Raw genomic sequence first — 14,756 nt, 5'->3', positions numbered from 1 at the left:
AGATATATATATATATATATCTCCTTTGTTTCAAAGAGGCCAAGTGATGGGTTACTGAATTGCTCACGCATCAATTACAAAACTGCAAATTTATGCTGAAACAATTCATGGATTAGTCTGTTGACAACAAATCTGCAGCTATAAACAGTATAAACAGTCGTTTAAGTAATTTTGTAAGCTAAAGTGCCACAAATTCAATGGTTCTGACTTCTCTGTGGTTTTATTTTGTTGTTGTTTTTTTAAACCATTTTCCCTCTTATGCTGCTATACACAAATTACATAATGGCATTACAACAAGGCCCGACGTTCTAAGGGCAACCCTAATCAACATTACATGCTCATATATATATATAAAAAAACAAAATATAAATAAGTTTGTATGCTGCTGCTGATTTGGATCCAGACCCTGCAACTCCAAAGATTTTGTATGCTGTGGCTGAAGGTGTCCAACAAAAGCAAGCACGCTCTGTATCGTTCAGAGGTATAGGTAAAAACAGCATGTGAGCCATTATTTTACAAAAACACATTTAATCATATTCATGAACAAGAAGAAAACACTACAGTGCTGTGAATGATGCCACTGCGTCCACTGTGTCACAAAGCATCATCTGGTCCAAACCCTCACAGAGGCTCCTCATCCTCCAAACTCAGGACAAAGTCAAACTCCTCTGCAGAGATAAAGCAGAACGAGGGTTCATACCCAGCCCGGCACTAAAAGGAGACGCAGAGTGAGAATGTCTTCACTTACCGGTGGTTAGGGGTTGCACGGAGAGCCTGGCTCTTGTAAAAAGCGCCATGTCCTTCAGAGGCCCTCCTTTGGCTCGGTGCTGCAGGTGGTACTTTTTCAGCTCAGACAGAGGAAGAAAACGCTTCAGCATTCTTTGATACTGGACATCTACCTGAGGGAAAAGAAGACAAAATCAACCCTACTGCTTGATTATTATCAGGAATTGTACTTTGAATGCCTGAATGAGTTTACCATGCTCCATTTGGGGTTGTCTGGTTTACTGTTTGCATCAAAATGGACATCTTTCTTGTCAAACTGAGTGTGATCCACATAAGCTTCCTTCACAATCTAGAAAAAAAGAATTACAGCTGTATGTCATGCCTGTCTGTAGCTTTGTTTAAAGTGCTCACATTATGCTCATTTTCAGGTTCATAACTGTATTTAGAGGGTATGTTAGAATAGGTTTACATGGTTTAATTTTCAGAAAACACCATATTCTTGTTGTACTGCAAATTGCGTGTGTTGAGCTCTCTGTTTCAGCTACAGAGTGAGGCATCTCACTTCTGTTCCATCTTTGTTGGGAGTCGCACATGCGCAGTAGCTAGGTAAGGACTACTAGCCAGTCAGAAGCAGAGTATGAGGGCGTGCCACGCTAGCAGCTAGGCGAGCATTATAACGTGTGTTACAAAGTGACGCACGTTCATCACGGAAGTAAAGGCTGGACTACAATAGAGCTGTTTGGAGCAGTTTGTGAACAGTGTTTTCTGTTGGAGATGGTAAGTCCCTTTGGGGTAGACTTTGGGCTTTTTCACTTTGTAAACCTATAACGTGCACAAAAAAAGATATATATAACACAATAAAGGAAAGGGGGAAAAGCCAAAAAGCATAATATGAGCACTTTAAATCTTTAGAATATAATCAGCAGGGGAAAGAGCGAGACTTACTTTCATGACTCCGGCTATCCCAGGTTCCTTGCAGTTGCTGTGGTAAAAGAAAGCCAACTGCTCGTTTTTCATCTGCCTCATAAAATTGCGCGCCTGCAGATGATGGATAGTTCAGAGGAACATTCCCAAAGAGAGAAGAAAGAGTAAAGAATTTGCCGGTGAGACTAAAATGTCAAAAAGCCTTTTCAGAGCGGTGCCTTATTTCAGGTAAACATCTATTCATATCAGGAGTCACTTTTGTGGCTCTACCTGATAATTGCGGACGCCGTCCCAGCAGCCAGTCTGATCAGGCAACGCCTTCAGATCCTCGATCCCGAACTGCAGAGTGAAACCAGATGACGCGTCAGACAAGCGCAGCCCACTCCCGTTGTTTTGCAAGAACAACAGACGGTGCCGATGAGGCTCTGTACCTTCACGTCGATCCCATTTTCAAAGCGGCTCTCGGGCTCAGACTTCATCAGCCAGCGGCAGTACTGTGGCGGTTCGGAGCTCTCCTCACTTTTCCCAGACTCAACAGAAGCTGCCGCTTTCCTCTTACTGCCAACCTTTTCACCATCATCATCTTTGCCGGTTTTTGCGGCAGCAATAATCGTCACTCATTAGAAAATAACATACCAGAGGAGACAACAAGTTTTACTCTGCGACTTCATTTGCTTACCTGAGTTTGCTGCTCTTTTACTCACTCTGGCCCTCGTCTTTGGTGGCATCTCTCACGGTCTGTAAAGAAGCACGTTAAACATCAAGTACAGTCCATAACAGGGTGATAGGACGACATACATTGTATTGTTATACTGCATACTTAACAGTATATATATATTTTTTTTTAATATTTCTTACTGTCCTTTCTGTTTTTATTCTTTATATGTTAAGTGAGTGTTGTACTTTGAGAGCAAAGATTAACCGGAGTCAAATTCCTTGTTTGTTTACACAAACCTGGCCAATAAAGCTGATTCTGATACCTTGATGATGTCAAGTTGTCTCCCATTCATATTATTCATACAGTGGTGTCCCTTTACCATCTCTAGGTATATATATATATATATATATATATATATATATATATATATATATATATATTGTATCAGTGTATTGAAGTACTTTAATTCATCAGATATTGTTTTACTGGATTAGCCAAAATCACAAGACATTCCCATCTGGTCATTTTATACATTCTTTTATAATCTACATTCAGTTTCATGTAACGTTACATTTCAAGGTAAGTAGATGCAATTGAGGCGAGCAATGTCAAACGGATTAACGTTACAGTGTTGATTTGACAATGACGTCGGCTGCTTATTTGAATGGACACCATTCTCACAAAAAGCGTGTCTGGATCTAACGTTTGCTTCCAAACAGTAACGCCTTGTTTTTTTTAGTAGACATTCTCAATACAGTGCAAAAACGTGCAGGTTATATACAAGCATTTGATTTGATAAAATGAGCCAAAACCTCGTTGATAAAACAACTCTTCAAGTTCAACAATCCCGAGGTTCACTTGAAGTTAGGAGGAGCAGGTGTGTACTCTTCATCAACATCATTAGCTAATCTTAGACATGGATGGCAGAACAGCTAATAGCTAGCTAGCTTTAACAACACTAACGTTACATAAACCTGAGCCACACATAAATCAAAGTGCCTTCACTGTTTTAAAGGAATATAGATTACAATACAGCTCTGGGTCAGTAGATAGCCTCCATAAACACTGACAAATCATACCTAAGAAGTGCTCCAAAGCATGGACGTATTAGGAGAGCTCCAAAGTGGTCAGCCATCTAACTAAACCCGCGGGGGGAAAAAAACCAACAACACGTGACGTCAACAAACTTATTGGTGCACTTGATTTAATTGACAGCTACTCCCGTTTGTGTTGTAACAGCTATTTCTCCATTGGCCACAAGGGGCAACAACTCGAAATCAGAATTTGACAAGCTACACTACACCACTAAACTACAGGAGCGCACAGTTAGCACAGTTTATAAAAACGAGGGCACGGTTTAAAAAAAATTGTCCACACAGATCTTATTTCAACAGTCTAAAGCCACAGATTTAAGCATGGCTCTTATGTTTTTTTCTTCGACTGACCCAGGGGCTCCGTAAACGTCTTTTAACGTTAACGTTACACTCCGAAGCAGAAGGTGGCGGTAATGCACCGAATACGCTGATTGCCAACCGCTGTTAAAACCCAAGAAGAAGAAGCAGCAGCAGCAGTGACATAAGACACAACACTGTGGGGGTAAACATGGCGACTGTCAGACCTCTGGGAAGAATTGCTAGACTAGGCTCCAGCATCTGCAGGAACCATCGTTTCTTTTTAAACAGAAGCCCACAGAGACGAGGAATAGCTTCTTGTGTCGACCGTAAGTCCCAGAAAACGAGAACTGCGTGCCTCGTAGTTTAAGACAGATGCGTGTTATGAAAGAAAGTGTGACACCGGTGACCAAAACTGAACTAAGTTAGCTAACAGACCGGTGTTGGTATTCAATCTATCACCCGGACGGGCAGTCTTATGACTCTGAATAAAACAAGATAAAGTCACGCACAGCCCATTCAGGGTTTGATATGAATGTGCTAGTACTGTTGGTTAGTTTTATACCTGATTTTCTGAAGATATACTCTTCCTGGGGTCATATATCATGTGTGTAGTTTTCCAAGGTTGTATGATGTGTCAGGGAATTTCAGCAATCCTGACTTGAATTGTTTAATATTTAAATGATTTATTGTCTGGACTCGAGGCTTTCCTCCCTCTTTGCCATGTTATACTCTTCATATGCTCTAGTTAAGTTTTTCAGTTAGTTAATAGTTAGTTTCAGCATCTGTTTGCTTCCCACTGTAACAGCACTTGTTGAAGAAGACAAGTATGTCTCGCTCATCCAAATCACTCCCAAGTGTTGGCAAATGAAGTTAGACATCTGTAACCTTTTCAGGATATTTTTAAAAGCAACCATGCACATACTACACCTGTTTCCGTGCAAGATTGGAGATTATTTTCTCCACATACTGTATGTTCTCTGCTCTTTGTCGACAGCTGCTCATGGACTCACAGATGAACAGAGAGAGTTTCAAAAAGTGGCCTTTGATTTTGCAGCCAATGAAATGGCTCCACACATGGCAGAGTGGGACCAGAAGGTATGTTGGAGCAAGGCATACAGTATATTAGACTATGTCAAGGCAGCAGACTTAGGCTGCATAATCTGGATACCCTCTGCAAATGCAAGAGTCATTTCTAGTGAAGTGTCCCTGAGCGTGCAGCTGCAGAAGATCCAGTTTTCCGTATGGAGACGACAAAAATCCCACATCCTGAATTTAAGCTATCATTTTTGTAGTTTTGAAATGATTGACTTGATTTGGGGCTGGGCAATATATCTATTATATCGACGTCGATATATGTGACTAGATATTGTCTTAACTTTTGGATATCGTAATGTGACACAAGTGTTGTCTTTTCCTGGTTTTAAAAGGCTGCATTACAGTAAAGTGATGTCATTTCTGAACTTACCAGACTGTTGTAACTGTTCTATTATTTGCCTTTACCCACTTAGTCATTATATCCACATTACTGATTATTTATCAAAAATCTCATTGTGGTGTAAATATTCTGTGAAAGCACCAATAGTCGACTACAATATCGACACACTATCGACATTGATGTACTTGGTCAAAAATAATATATATTTTTTTTCATATCGCCAAGCTCTAAGTTGATAGGAAGCATTTCTGCATCTTCATTATCCCTAACTGTGAAGTACCTGTATGTCTTAGCAGCTTTTCTTTTACAGTCATAAATATGATATATTAGATTTTTCTTTGTGCTCTGTGCTTAGTTATAGTTTAATATCATAATTTAATGTTCACTTTTCCCCCCAGGAAATTTTCCCAGTAGAGACCATGCGAAAGGCAGCCCAGCTGGGGTTTGGTGGGATCTACGTACAGCCGGATGTCGGAGGGTCGGGTCTTTCTCGGCTGGACACGTCCGTCATCTTCGAGGCCTTGTCCACGGGCTGTGTCAGCACCACAGCTTACATCAGTATCCACAAGTAGGAACCCCTCACATGGCAATAATGGCATGTACATCAGTTAAAATATTAAGATGAAATGAAGATGAAAGGATTATTGATTTGGTTGTTTCTAACCAGAGATGGATTTCTTCATCAAAAACTGACTTGAACCTGGTTGTGTATAGCCCAAAATAACCATATATCTGTCAGATCGATTTCAAGTTATGTGACTGAAAGAGTTCTGTACAGATTAATTTAGTGAAGCTGTTAGAATACATATGCTATAGTTACATCTTCAATGAGCTCAAACCGCATTTATAATAGAAAACAGTGATGCAATGCAATGATTTAATTCATCAGTACTGAAACATCATTTCCGTCAAATAATCTTAAACCAAAAATCAATTTATTTATTTTTTTTCCAGATGTATTTGGTAGCTTCCTTTTTGATCTTGTGAAAAGAAGTAGGTAGATGAATTACATTGTGACCCCTGTAATGCTAGCTACGTCATATATCTTCTATGCATTTGCCTGCAAATCCGCAGTATGCTCCTTTTTTCTGCAGCATGTGTGCCTGGATGATCGACACCTTTGGCAATACAGAGCAGAGGGAGAAGTTCTGTCCCGAACTCTGTTCGATGGAAAAGTTTGCTTCCTATTGTCTCACTGAACCAGGTCAGTCTTTATATGGAAATGAAAAAATAAGGACGGGGAAAAAAAAAAAAAAAAAATTCTAGAAAACTTCCAAGATTTTTTTTTTTTTTCTTTCTGTGTAATATATTCATAGTTTGTAAGTTATGCATCTTATCCATCTCATCTATATCATATGGTGCTTTTTGCACACGTGCACCACAACCCAGTAAACCTAGGGCCTTTGATTCTAGGCAGCGGCAGTGATGCTGCTTCACTTCTGACCACTGCACAGCTGAAAGGTGACCATTACATCTTGAACGGTTCGAAGGTAATTTCAAACCTGTTTATGCTCGCATGTGGTTTCATATAACTGAATACTTTCTTAAAAAAAAAACAAAAAAAAAACACCACCATCAGTCAGAAACGCGTCTTGTCTGTCTGTGACTTTTCAGGCCTTCATCAGCGGAGGAGGAGACACAGACGTCTACGTTGTGATGTGCAGAACGGGGGGTAAAGGACCAAAAGGCATCTCTTGTTTGGTGGTAGAGAAAGGAACCCCAGGCCTCAATTTTGGCAAAAAAGAAAAGAAGGTAGAGTTTCTTTGGTGTTAAATTGTTGAATTGAACGGTTTTTTTTTTACTCTGTAGCTAGTGTTTGCAGTTTACCACTAGATGGCAGGAGTAAGTCACAGTCACTCAAAAGGTTTTTTCAACATGCTCTCCAGATGGGTTGGAACTCTCAGCCGACCAGGGCGGTGATATTTGAGGACTGTGCCGTTCCAGTGACCAACCGGCTTGGTGAGGAAGGACAAGGATTCAACATAGCGATGAAAGGCCTGAATGGAGGCAGAATTAATATTGGTGAGGAGAAACACTATCCAAGTAGTTACCCATTTATTGTACAGTAGTTAAAGGTCCAGTGTGTTTAGTTGTTCATTATCAAAATCTGTGTTGCCCGTTCGCAAACTTTCCTTTTTCATGAATATTTACCACCACCATCAATTCAAAGTATTCCTTTTGGCTTGAACTTTAACATTTATATTTACATGAACTGGGGTAGACGCTCCATATTCATGCGCCATCTTGAAATACGTTAGCCGGTAAGGGACATACAGGACATACTGCTCCGCCTTTCACGTTTTCGCTGTCACAAACTCACAGGTGCTGCTAATGGGTATCGTAGCTTCCCGGCCCCAGCGAGTTTGAAAAAGTAAACATGGAGGACCACACGTATTCAAAATCAAAATTTCAGGAACAGGAGTCTTCTTCTTTGCCCAGAAAAAAGATATTGAAAAGCACAAGAGTCTGGCTTTTTGAAGCGTGAAGGCTACCGTAGCTGTAATACGTACTTTGAACTGCGTGGTGCGAGAGTTGATTGCGAAATGTGCTCAACACCAGATGGGACAAATTCCCACACATTGGACCTTTAATGATTATTTATTTATTTTATTTATTTATTTATAGATATGTTAATCCCATAGCTAGAGAAAATGATTGGAATCATCCCAATAATGGAAATGATTAAATCAAATTGTAAATTTTCTGTAGGTGGTTAAATATGAAGTTTTTTTTTTTGGAGGCTGACATTAAAGCAAGACTAACTTTTTCAAGAGGAAATAACACTTCAGAAGAAGAAAAACTCATATTTGCTCAATTTATTACAACAAACCTGACTAGGTCTGGTATGACCAGTAGCTTATGGCAGCTAGTGTTAGCCAACGTTAGCAAACTTTAGATCAATTTCTCAGTGACTGATATTAGAGTCAGTTTGGTAACTCTGTGCCGACTGACCTACTGTTTTAACGTTGCCTGTTGTCCAAAATAAGAAAAATAAAAAAAGGTGACAAACATGTTTTTATATAACCCTCCCAACAGCATCCTGTTCTCTTGGGGCGGCACATGCCAGTGTACAGCTAGCCAGGGATCATCTGTTAGTACGCAAGCAGTTTGGAGAGACACTCTCCAACAACCAGGTAAGTAGCTCATACAAGGATGCAAGCTCAAATGTATTTTATCAGTAATTGGAAAAAAATAAATAAATTGATTATATCCTTCCCTCTCTCCCCCCCCGGTCTGCGTCATGTGTGTAGTTTCTTCAGTTTAAACTGGCAGAAATGGCCACCAAGTTGGTCGCGTCTCGCCTTCTGGTGCGTGAAGCCGCGACGGCGCTGCAGGAGAACCGGCCCGACGCAGTTTCTCTCTGCTCCATGGCCAAACTCTTTGCCACAGATGAGTGCTTTAATGTGAGTAAAACTGAGTAATAATAGGCATATTTATTTTCTCCCTAAAAAACTTTTGCACTTATTTTACTATATTGTTACCTACTCAACAGATCTGCAACCAGGCTCTTCAGATGCACGGTGGGTACGGCTACCTCAAAGACTACGCAGTGCAGCAGTTTGTCCGAGACATCAGAGTACATCAGATTCTAGAGGGTGAGTTTTTATAACAATGACCTTAGTCCGTATGTCCTGATCGGATTTTATTATAATTAAGTTCCTCATGTTTACGACAGATGTTGTGCTCGGCTTTGTTTGTGTGACTCATTTATTATCCTTTTGTTTCGTCTACAAAAAGGCACAAATGAAGTGATGAGGATGATCATTTCCCGAAATCTGCTGACCGAGTCATCATAAGCCTCTTGCCCTGGATCTTTGAGTGACTTCAGTAGTGACCACAGTGTTCATCTCCGCGTTGTTAGGGTGTGACTGGTTTCCTGAAAGGCCCTCCGCATCATAGCTTTTCTAAAAACGTCAAAAGGTTATTGGAGGATTAAACGGTTATTTTTATTTAATATTGGTCCCTTTGTTATTTTTAGCTACACTGGCAGCAAGGCTGTAGGGATGACAATGTTGAGTCATCAGTTTGCCTCTAGAGTGAAATCTCCGTAACAACTGTGCAGATTTCCAAGAAGATTTGGTACATTCGTGGTTTAGAGGATGAATCCAAATGACGTTGGCAATCGCCTGCTTACTTCTTATGACGTGCCACCTGCAGGATAGATTTTCCACATGTCCAACACTACTTCTTAAAATATTGACAGAATTTCAGGCTATACTTTGAGCTAAATGCTAATATAGCATGTTAAAATGCTAAATATTAGCATGTTACATTTTTTACTCAAAGCACAGCTTAACAGAAGTATACTTTAGGGGCCTGACTATGAGGCTAGCACAGCTAAAAAGCTCATTTAGTTTTGGTAATTAGTGAAGCATATTCTCTGTCACCACCTCCAGCAGAGGTAATAAGCTAAGTTTAGATTTTTCATCTAAACTTTAGATTGTATTTATAGTCCAGGTTACTGTATTGTTACGCTACATGCAGTGTACTGCCACAGATCAAAAAGTAAATGGGTTGTGTACTGAAATTGCAAATTATGTCTGATCACACTCCAAATAAAATGATCTCAGCTTTCATAAAAGAAATCTGCCTTTTTATTTGCACCCTGAAGCGCGCTTAAATAGGAATTATAATTTACACTGTCATTCTATGTGAACTGTTTTCATGAGTAATGTGTTTATAGATGAAGTGATAAGTCAGTCATCCTAAAACCAAACACTGCAGAACACTTTATTGAAAAAATGAACAATCAAAACTGCTTTAAAAGTGCTACATGTAGCCTTTCACTATAAACTCACCACTGCCACATTATTTCCAAAGTTCAGTAGCTTTAAAGAAAACCAACAAGACCTTCAGCTGGAAGGTTGGTCTATTATCTTATCCACTAATGAATGGTTGCAGTAATCGTATCATATACAAGTTATACCGAGCACCTTTGAACAAAATATTAAACCATCAACTTTCAACATGTTGTACTCACTATTTTGGTGACACTCCAACTACCATGACACGCAATATACTCAGAAAAGTTCTCTCAGCAGACATCGGTGTCATGGAACCACACCGACGTGGTTACAGCAGGTTAAATAAAACAACCCTTTACGTGAACACAAGTATATGTGGGTGAAAGAAAGTGTTAAAGATCAAGTTGAATACCTGAATTGTGATTTTTGAACTAGTGCAGTTAGCCTGAGACAAGTGACTGAAATATATATATATATATATATAAAAATCACACCTACCTAAAGGATTATTAGGAACACCTTACTAAGACCATGTTTAACCCCCTTTTGCCTTCTGAACTGCCTTAATTCTTCATGGCATTGATTCAACCGGTGCTGGAAGCATTCTTTAGAAATGTTGGCCCATAGTGATAGGATAGCATCTTGCAATTGATGGGAGATTTGTGGGATGCACATCCAGGGCACGAAGCAATTTGAAAACTAATTCGAAATGATTCGAGCTTTGTGACATGGTGCATCATCCTGCTGGAAGTAGCCATCAGAGGACGGGTACATGGTGGTCAGAAAGGAATGGACGTGGTCAGAAACAATGCTCAGGTAGGCTGTGGCATTTAACTGGGCCTAAAGTGTGCCAAGAAACACACCATTACAACCCCACCAGCAGCCTGCACAGTGGTAACAAGGCATGATGGATCCATGTTCTCATTCTGTTTATGCCAAATTCTGACTCACCATCTGAATGTCTCAACAGAAATCGAGACTCATCAGACCAGGCAACATTTTTACCGTCTTCAAATGTCCAATTTTGGTGAGCTTGTGCAAATTGTAGCCAAATTCTCCCCTTTTTAGTGGAAATGAGTGGTACCTGGTGGGGTTTTCTGCTGGTGTAGCCCACCCACCTCAAAATTGTTTGTGTTGTGGCTTCACCAATGCTTTGCTGCATACCTCGGTTGTAACGAGAGGTTATATGAGTCAAAGTTGATCTTCTATCAGCTTGAAACACTCGGCCCATTCTCCTCTGACCTCTAGCATCAACAAGGCATTTTTGCCTCCCAGGACTGCAGCATCCTGGATGTTTTTCCTTTTTCAGACCATTCTTTGTAAACCCTAGAAATTGTTGTGTGTGAAAATCCCAGTAACTGAGCAGAATGTGAAATCCTCAGACCAGCCCGTCTGGCACCAACAACCATGCCACGCTCAAAGTTGCTTAGATGACCTTTCTTTCCCATTCTGACATTCAGTTTGGAGTTCAGGAGATTGTCTAGACCTGGACCACACCCCTAAATGCATTCAAGCAGCTGCCATGTGATTGGTTGATTAGATAATTGCATTAACGAGTAATCTTACAGGTGTTCCTAATAATCTTTAAGGTGTATATATATATATATATATATATATATATATATATATATATATATATTTTAGTTATAAATACAAATGTAGTCAAAACATATTTTGCAAGAACTGCAAAGCTCTAAGCTCTAATGGTTTACAGTATCCAGACACACTGTAATAGGGTAACAACTCTTGAAATCCCCCTTACATTGTATACTGCCTAAAAATCCAAACGCTATTGGATTCCATTTTGAAGATCTCTTTATAAGAGTGTAAATAAAAATATCTTTTTAAAAAAGAAACTGAAATGAACGAGCCGAAGGGAGACCAAGCTTTCAGGTCTTTGTGGAGAAAGTGCTTTCCATTGCAAGGCATACTTTCTCTCCATCCGTAACCACGGTCCTTCTGCCGGCCTACACCAGGGAGCCGGCTTGGCTCTGAGCAGGCACCATGACAGCTACAGCTCCCATGCGCGTCAGAGTGGAGGAGCTCATTTGTGGGGACACAGTGGGTGGAGGCGGCACCTGAGGCTGAGCCCCCTCAGTCCTGTTGGGCATTGCGACCACAGAGCCCCTTAGAAGCTGCGGAGGGCCCCCATTTGTGCTGGGAGGTCGCTTGTGTTTGCGTGACGGGGTGCCACCGATGTTGTAACCGGGAAGTCCCTGTAGCGTACTGGCTTCTCCAGGTCGCAGCTGGTAGGCATTGATCACCGAGCCAGCGTCTGAAGTTGATGTTGGGGAGTACGGGTAGTGGTAGTTTGGCGGGTCTCGGGGTCGAGGACTGGTGGCTATGGAGGACAGCGTGCCGTTCTTAGATACAATGTCTGAGCCGGTGTTACTCTTTGCCCATGACACTCGCTTTGGTGCCTGAGCATCCTCCCTGTGACACACACACACACACACACACACACACACACACACACACACACACACACACACACACACACACACACACACACACACACACACACACACACACACACACACACACACACACACACACACACACACACACACACACAGCGAGAGTCAGTAAAAACTCATAATTAATGAAAATGACTAAAATCAAAAATGACAAAGAAAATAGGACAACACACATTCAGCTTCAGTGTTCTGCACTCATTGAGTTCTGGCATAAAGCACTCAGTGCAGATTTTAAAATGACTCATGCCATCTCATACAGTATTTATCACAAATACAAAATGAGAAACTTTTGGAAAAATAAAAAATTAAATATTGATAGCACAATAAATATACTTACAAATAAAGGCCCAGATATAGTTGCTTTTAAATACTCCTTCGCGTACGTAAGATGGCTGCCCCGCGTTCCTTTGGAGGGTAGGTTGTGCACGTCTCCAGAAATGAACGCTACGCGTCAGCAAGATGCAATTCAGCACATGAACGTGGGGGCAGCGTATGATCTGACAGGCAGGTCAGCAGCTGTTCCACACTGCAGCCAAGGTTTATCTCCTGGCGTCTGCCGGGAATGATATGGCACTGATCTGCCCTCTAGTGGATATACGTTTAATCTTCCAGGTACACAAAAGTACGCAGGCAAGTATGTAAATAATGCTGTTGCCGCCGCTTGTCTACGCGTACGCATCGTTGAAAAACTAGTATATCTGGGCCTTATAAGGTCCTGTTATATAAATGTTTGTAAGTAAGTTCTGTCAACAAAATGTATTATCAAAAGTAAAGTTACTAATTAGAAAGCTTTGTAAATTGTTGGTTCATTTAATCTTTAACAAATGTTTTTTTAGATGATCATGTGTTTAGTAGCTGTCAGTATATAGCTGTAGTTATATAAACATTAAAGTATTTCCTTCTGAGAATATGTTGAGGAAAACGTATACTAAGTACCACTGAATTCAAGTATGGTATTGCATGTTTCTTATCAACTCAATAGAAGAATGTAATGCAAAAGCATAGAACTTTACTTTGGATTTAATAAAAAGGGAAAAATATTCTCGCCTTACGGTACAGACCCACTTGTCCGTGGATGACGTCAAGCGACTTCAACGTGCACGCGAAGCATTCCGGGAAGGCGGCGCTACATTTGAGAAAATATTGCGCGTCAAAAAGCTGGCCGATGCCCTGGTTTATGCAAATGAATCCGTTGAACGCGACGCGACTATCCAATGGAAGTAGAGCACAGAGGAGACGGGGAGAACGTGGGATCCTTTTTCTGCTAGACGTTGCAAAAATGCTGTAAATTGAGGAACGCCCATCAACGTACAAGTGAGGGGAGGAGTCAGTGTGCCAGTGCACAGAGCCATTCATCTAAACGCTGCACACACTGCCATGACACAGAGCTGGATTGAAATCAGAATCTCTCTTTAAGTAGCACTTGAGTAAATGAACTTTGTTTCTCCTTTCAGCACTGTAAACAACTTGTAATAGCTGTACTTCAAAGCCCGTTTAAACACACACATACACTCGGTGGCCACTTTATTAGATACACCTGTACAATCTAATACAATTGTTCGGCCTCAAAGTACTTTTATGATGCCTATAATGTAAATTTTTTGTTGATATCGTCATAAATGTGTTAATTCAATGATATGTTTTAGCATTGAGATCATAGTTTATCGGTGTTTTAAGCCCCCAACGTCGTCTTCCAGGCAGCGCTGCATGGAAGGCACTAGGATTAGGCAATGGTTATGTGCTTTGAAGTCAACGGTCGCAGCTCTGCCTTGAAGTCGATTAGGCAATGGTTAGGGTTAGAGTTAAGGTTAGGTGCCTTGAAGGCATCGGTCCCCGCACTGCCTGGAAGGAGACGTTGGGGGCTTTAAACACCATTGAGCGAGATCATAGTAGTAGTGTTGTACTGGACGGCATTATATTTAGGTGTTCTTAATATTCTTTTTCTTATTATTAATTAATACATAGTATTAATGTAACATGTAATTACTGTATAAAGTATATAACATAGTCCAGTACAACAGCACCTTCAACTATGAGTTCAATAACAAACAGTTGAATTTACACATTTCTGAGGTCACCAAAAACTGAAGATAATCTAGATAGATAATCTATCTAGATTATCTTCAGTTTTTGGTGGAAATCATGACAGAGCTGTTGTATTGAATTGCTTTTGATTGTACAAATGTGCCTAATAAAGTGGCCACTGTACAGTTCATATCGAAACGCTCACTTGATCTCGTTGGCCATCTCCTCCTCAGTGTCCCTCCTCCTTCTCAGTATGAATATGAGGAAGAGCACCATGGCCACCAGTCCCACTATTGACCCCAGCGTAGCTGCTGCGATCATGCCTGCATTGGAAGCTGGGAAACAGATCACAGGTCAGTATTAACCCCTAAT

General features: G+C 40.7%; 3 protein-coding genes across 4 annotated transcripts in view; 1 reads left to right on the top strand and 2 right to left on the bottom strand.

The window, feature by feature from the left end:
* Positions 1–508: 508 nt before the first annotated feature.
* On the bottom strand, positions 509–3,519 carry thyn1 (thymocyte nuclear protein 1). The gene is made up of 8 exons (XM_039787212.1): positions 3,388–3,519; positions 2,330–2,388; positions 2,082–2,233; positions 1,921–1,989; positions 1,672–1,764; positions 980–1,075; positions 749–899; positions 509–668 (listed from the first exon to the last, which is right to left on the bottom strand). Exons 2-8 carry the CDS (start codon positions 2,376–2,378, stop codon positions 622–624), a joined length of 657 nt encoding a protein of 218 aa, XP_039643146.1. The 5' UTR covers positions 2,379–2,388; positions 3,388–3,519; the 3' UTR covers positions 509–621.
* A 311-nt stretch (positions 3,520–3,830) lies between these two features.
* Positions 3,831–9,723, top strand: acad8 (acyl-CoA dehydrogenase family, member 8). The gene is made up of 11 exons (XM_039787199.1): positions 3,831–4,028; positions 4,697–4,797; positions 5,536–5,705; positions 6,232–6,341; positions 6,551–6,627; positions 6,752–6,889; positions 7,024–7,159; positions 8,174–8,271; positions 8,389–8,541; positions 8,631–8,733; positions 8,876–9,723. The coding sequence occupies exons 1-11, from the start codon at positions 3,911–3,913 to the stop codon at positions 8,932–8,934; spliced, it is 1,263 nt and encodes a 420-aa protein (XP_039643133.1). The 5' UTR covers positions 3,831–3,910; the 3' UTR covers positions 8,935–9,723.
* Positions 9,724–11,514: 1,791 nt separating this feature from the next.
* esamb (endothelial cell adhesion molecule b) overlaps positions 11,515–14,756 on the bottom strand; it is a 56,974-nt gene continuing 53,732 nt past the window's right edge. For both annotated transcript variants that reach the window (XM_039792069.1, XM_039792074.1), the window contains 2 exons: positions 14,590–14,719; positions 11,515–12,315 (listed from right to left, as the gene is read on the bottom strand). In XM_039792069.1, the coding sequence (XP_039648003.1) occupies positions 11,850–12,315; positions 14,590–14,719 (596 nt within the window). In that variant the 3' untranslated portion in view covers positions 11,515–11,849. The remainder of the gene's footprint in view (positions 12,316–14,589; positions 14,720–14,756) is intronic.

Source organism: Perca fluviatilis, chromosome 2 (genome assembly GCF_010015445.1).
Source record: "Perca fluviatilis chromosome 2, GENO_Pfluv_1.0, whole genome shotgun sequence".
Taxonomy (NCBI): domain Eukaryota; kingdom Metazoa; phylum Chordata; class Actinopteri; order Perciformes; family Percidae; genus Perca; species Perca fluviatilis.
The sequence above is the reverse complement of the archived record's forward strand: the minus strand, read 5'-3'. Positions and strand labels throughout refer to the sequence as shown.

Excerpts from the sequence above, each read along its gene's own strand:
- thyn1 (XM_039787212.1), bottom strand. The coding sequence starts at position 2,378 with ATGCCACCAAAGACGAGGGCCAGAGTGAGTAAAAGAGCAGCAAACTCA. Across the intron at positions 1,765-1,920 it reads ACGGCGTCCGCAATTATCAG|GCGCGCAATTTTATGAGGCA; the intron begins GTAGAGCCACAA and ends CATCATCTGCAG. Across the intron at positions 900-979 it reads ACAACCCCAAATGGAGCATG|GTAGATGTCCAGTATCAAAG; the intron begins GTAAACTCATTC and ends CTTTTCCCTCAG.
- acad8 (XM_039787199.1), top strand. The coding sequence starts at position 3,911 with ATGGCGACTGTCAGACCTCTGGGAAGAATTGCTAGACTAGGCTCCAGC. Across the intron at positions 8,272-8,388 it reads AGACACTCTCCAACAACCAG|TTTCTTCAGTTTAAACTGGC; the intron begins GTAAGTAGCTCA and ends TCATGTGTGTAG. Across the intron at positions 8,542-8,630 it reads CCACAGATGAGTGCTTTAAT|ATCTGCAACCAGGCTCTTCA; the intron begins GTGAGTAAAACT and ends CCTACTCAACAG.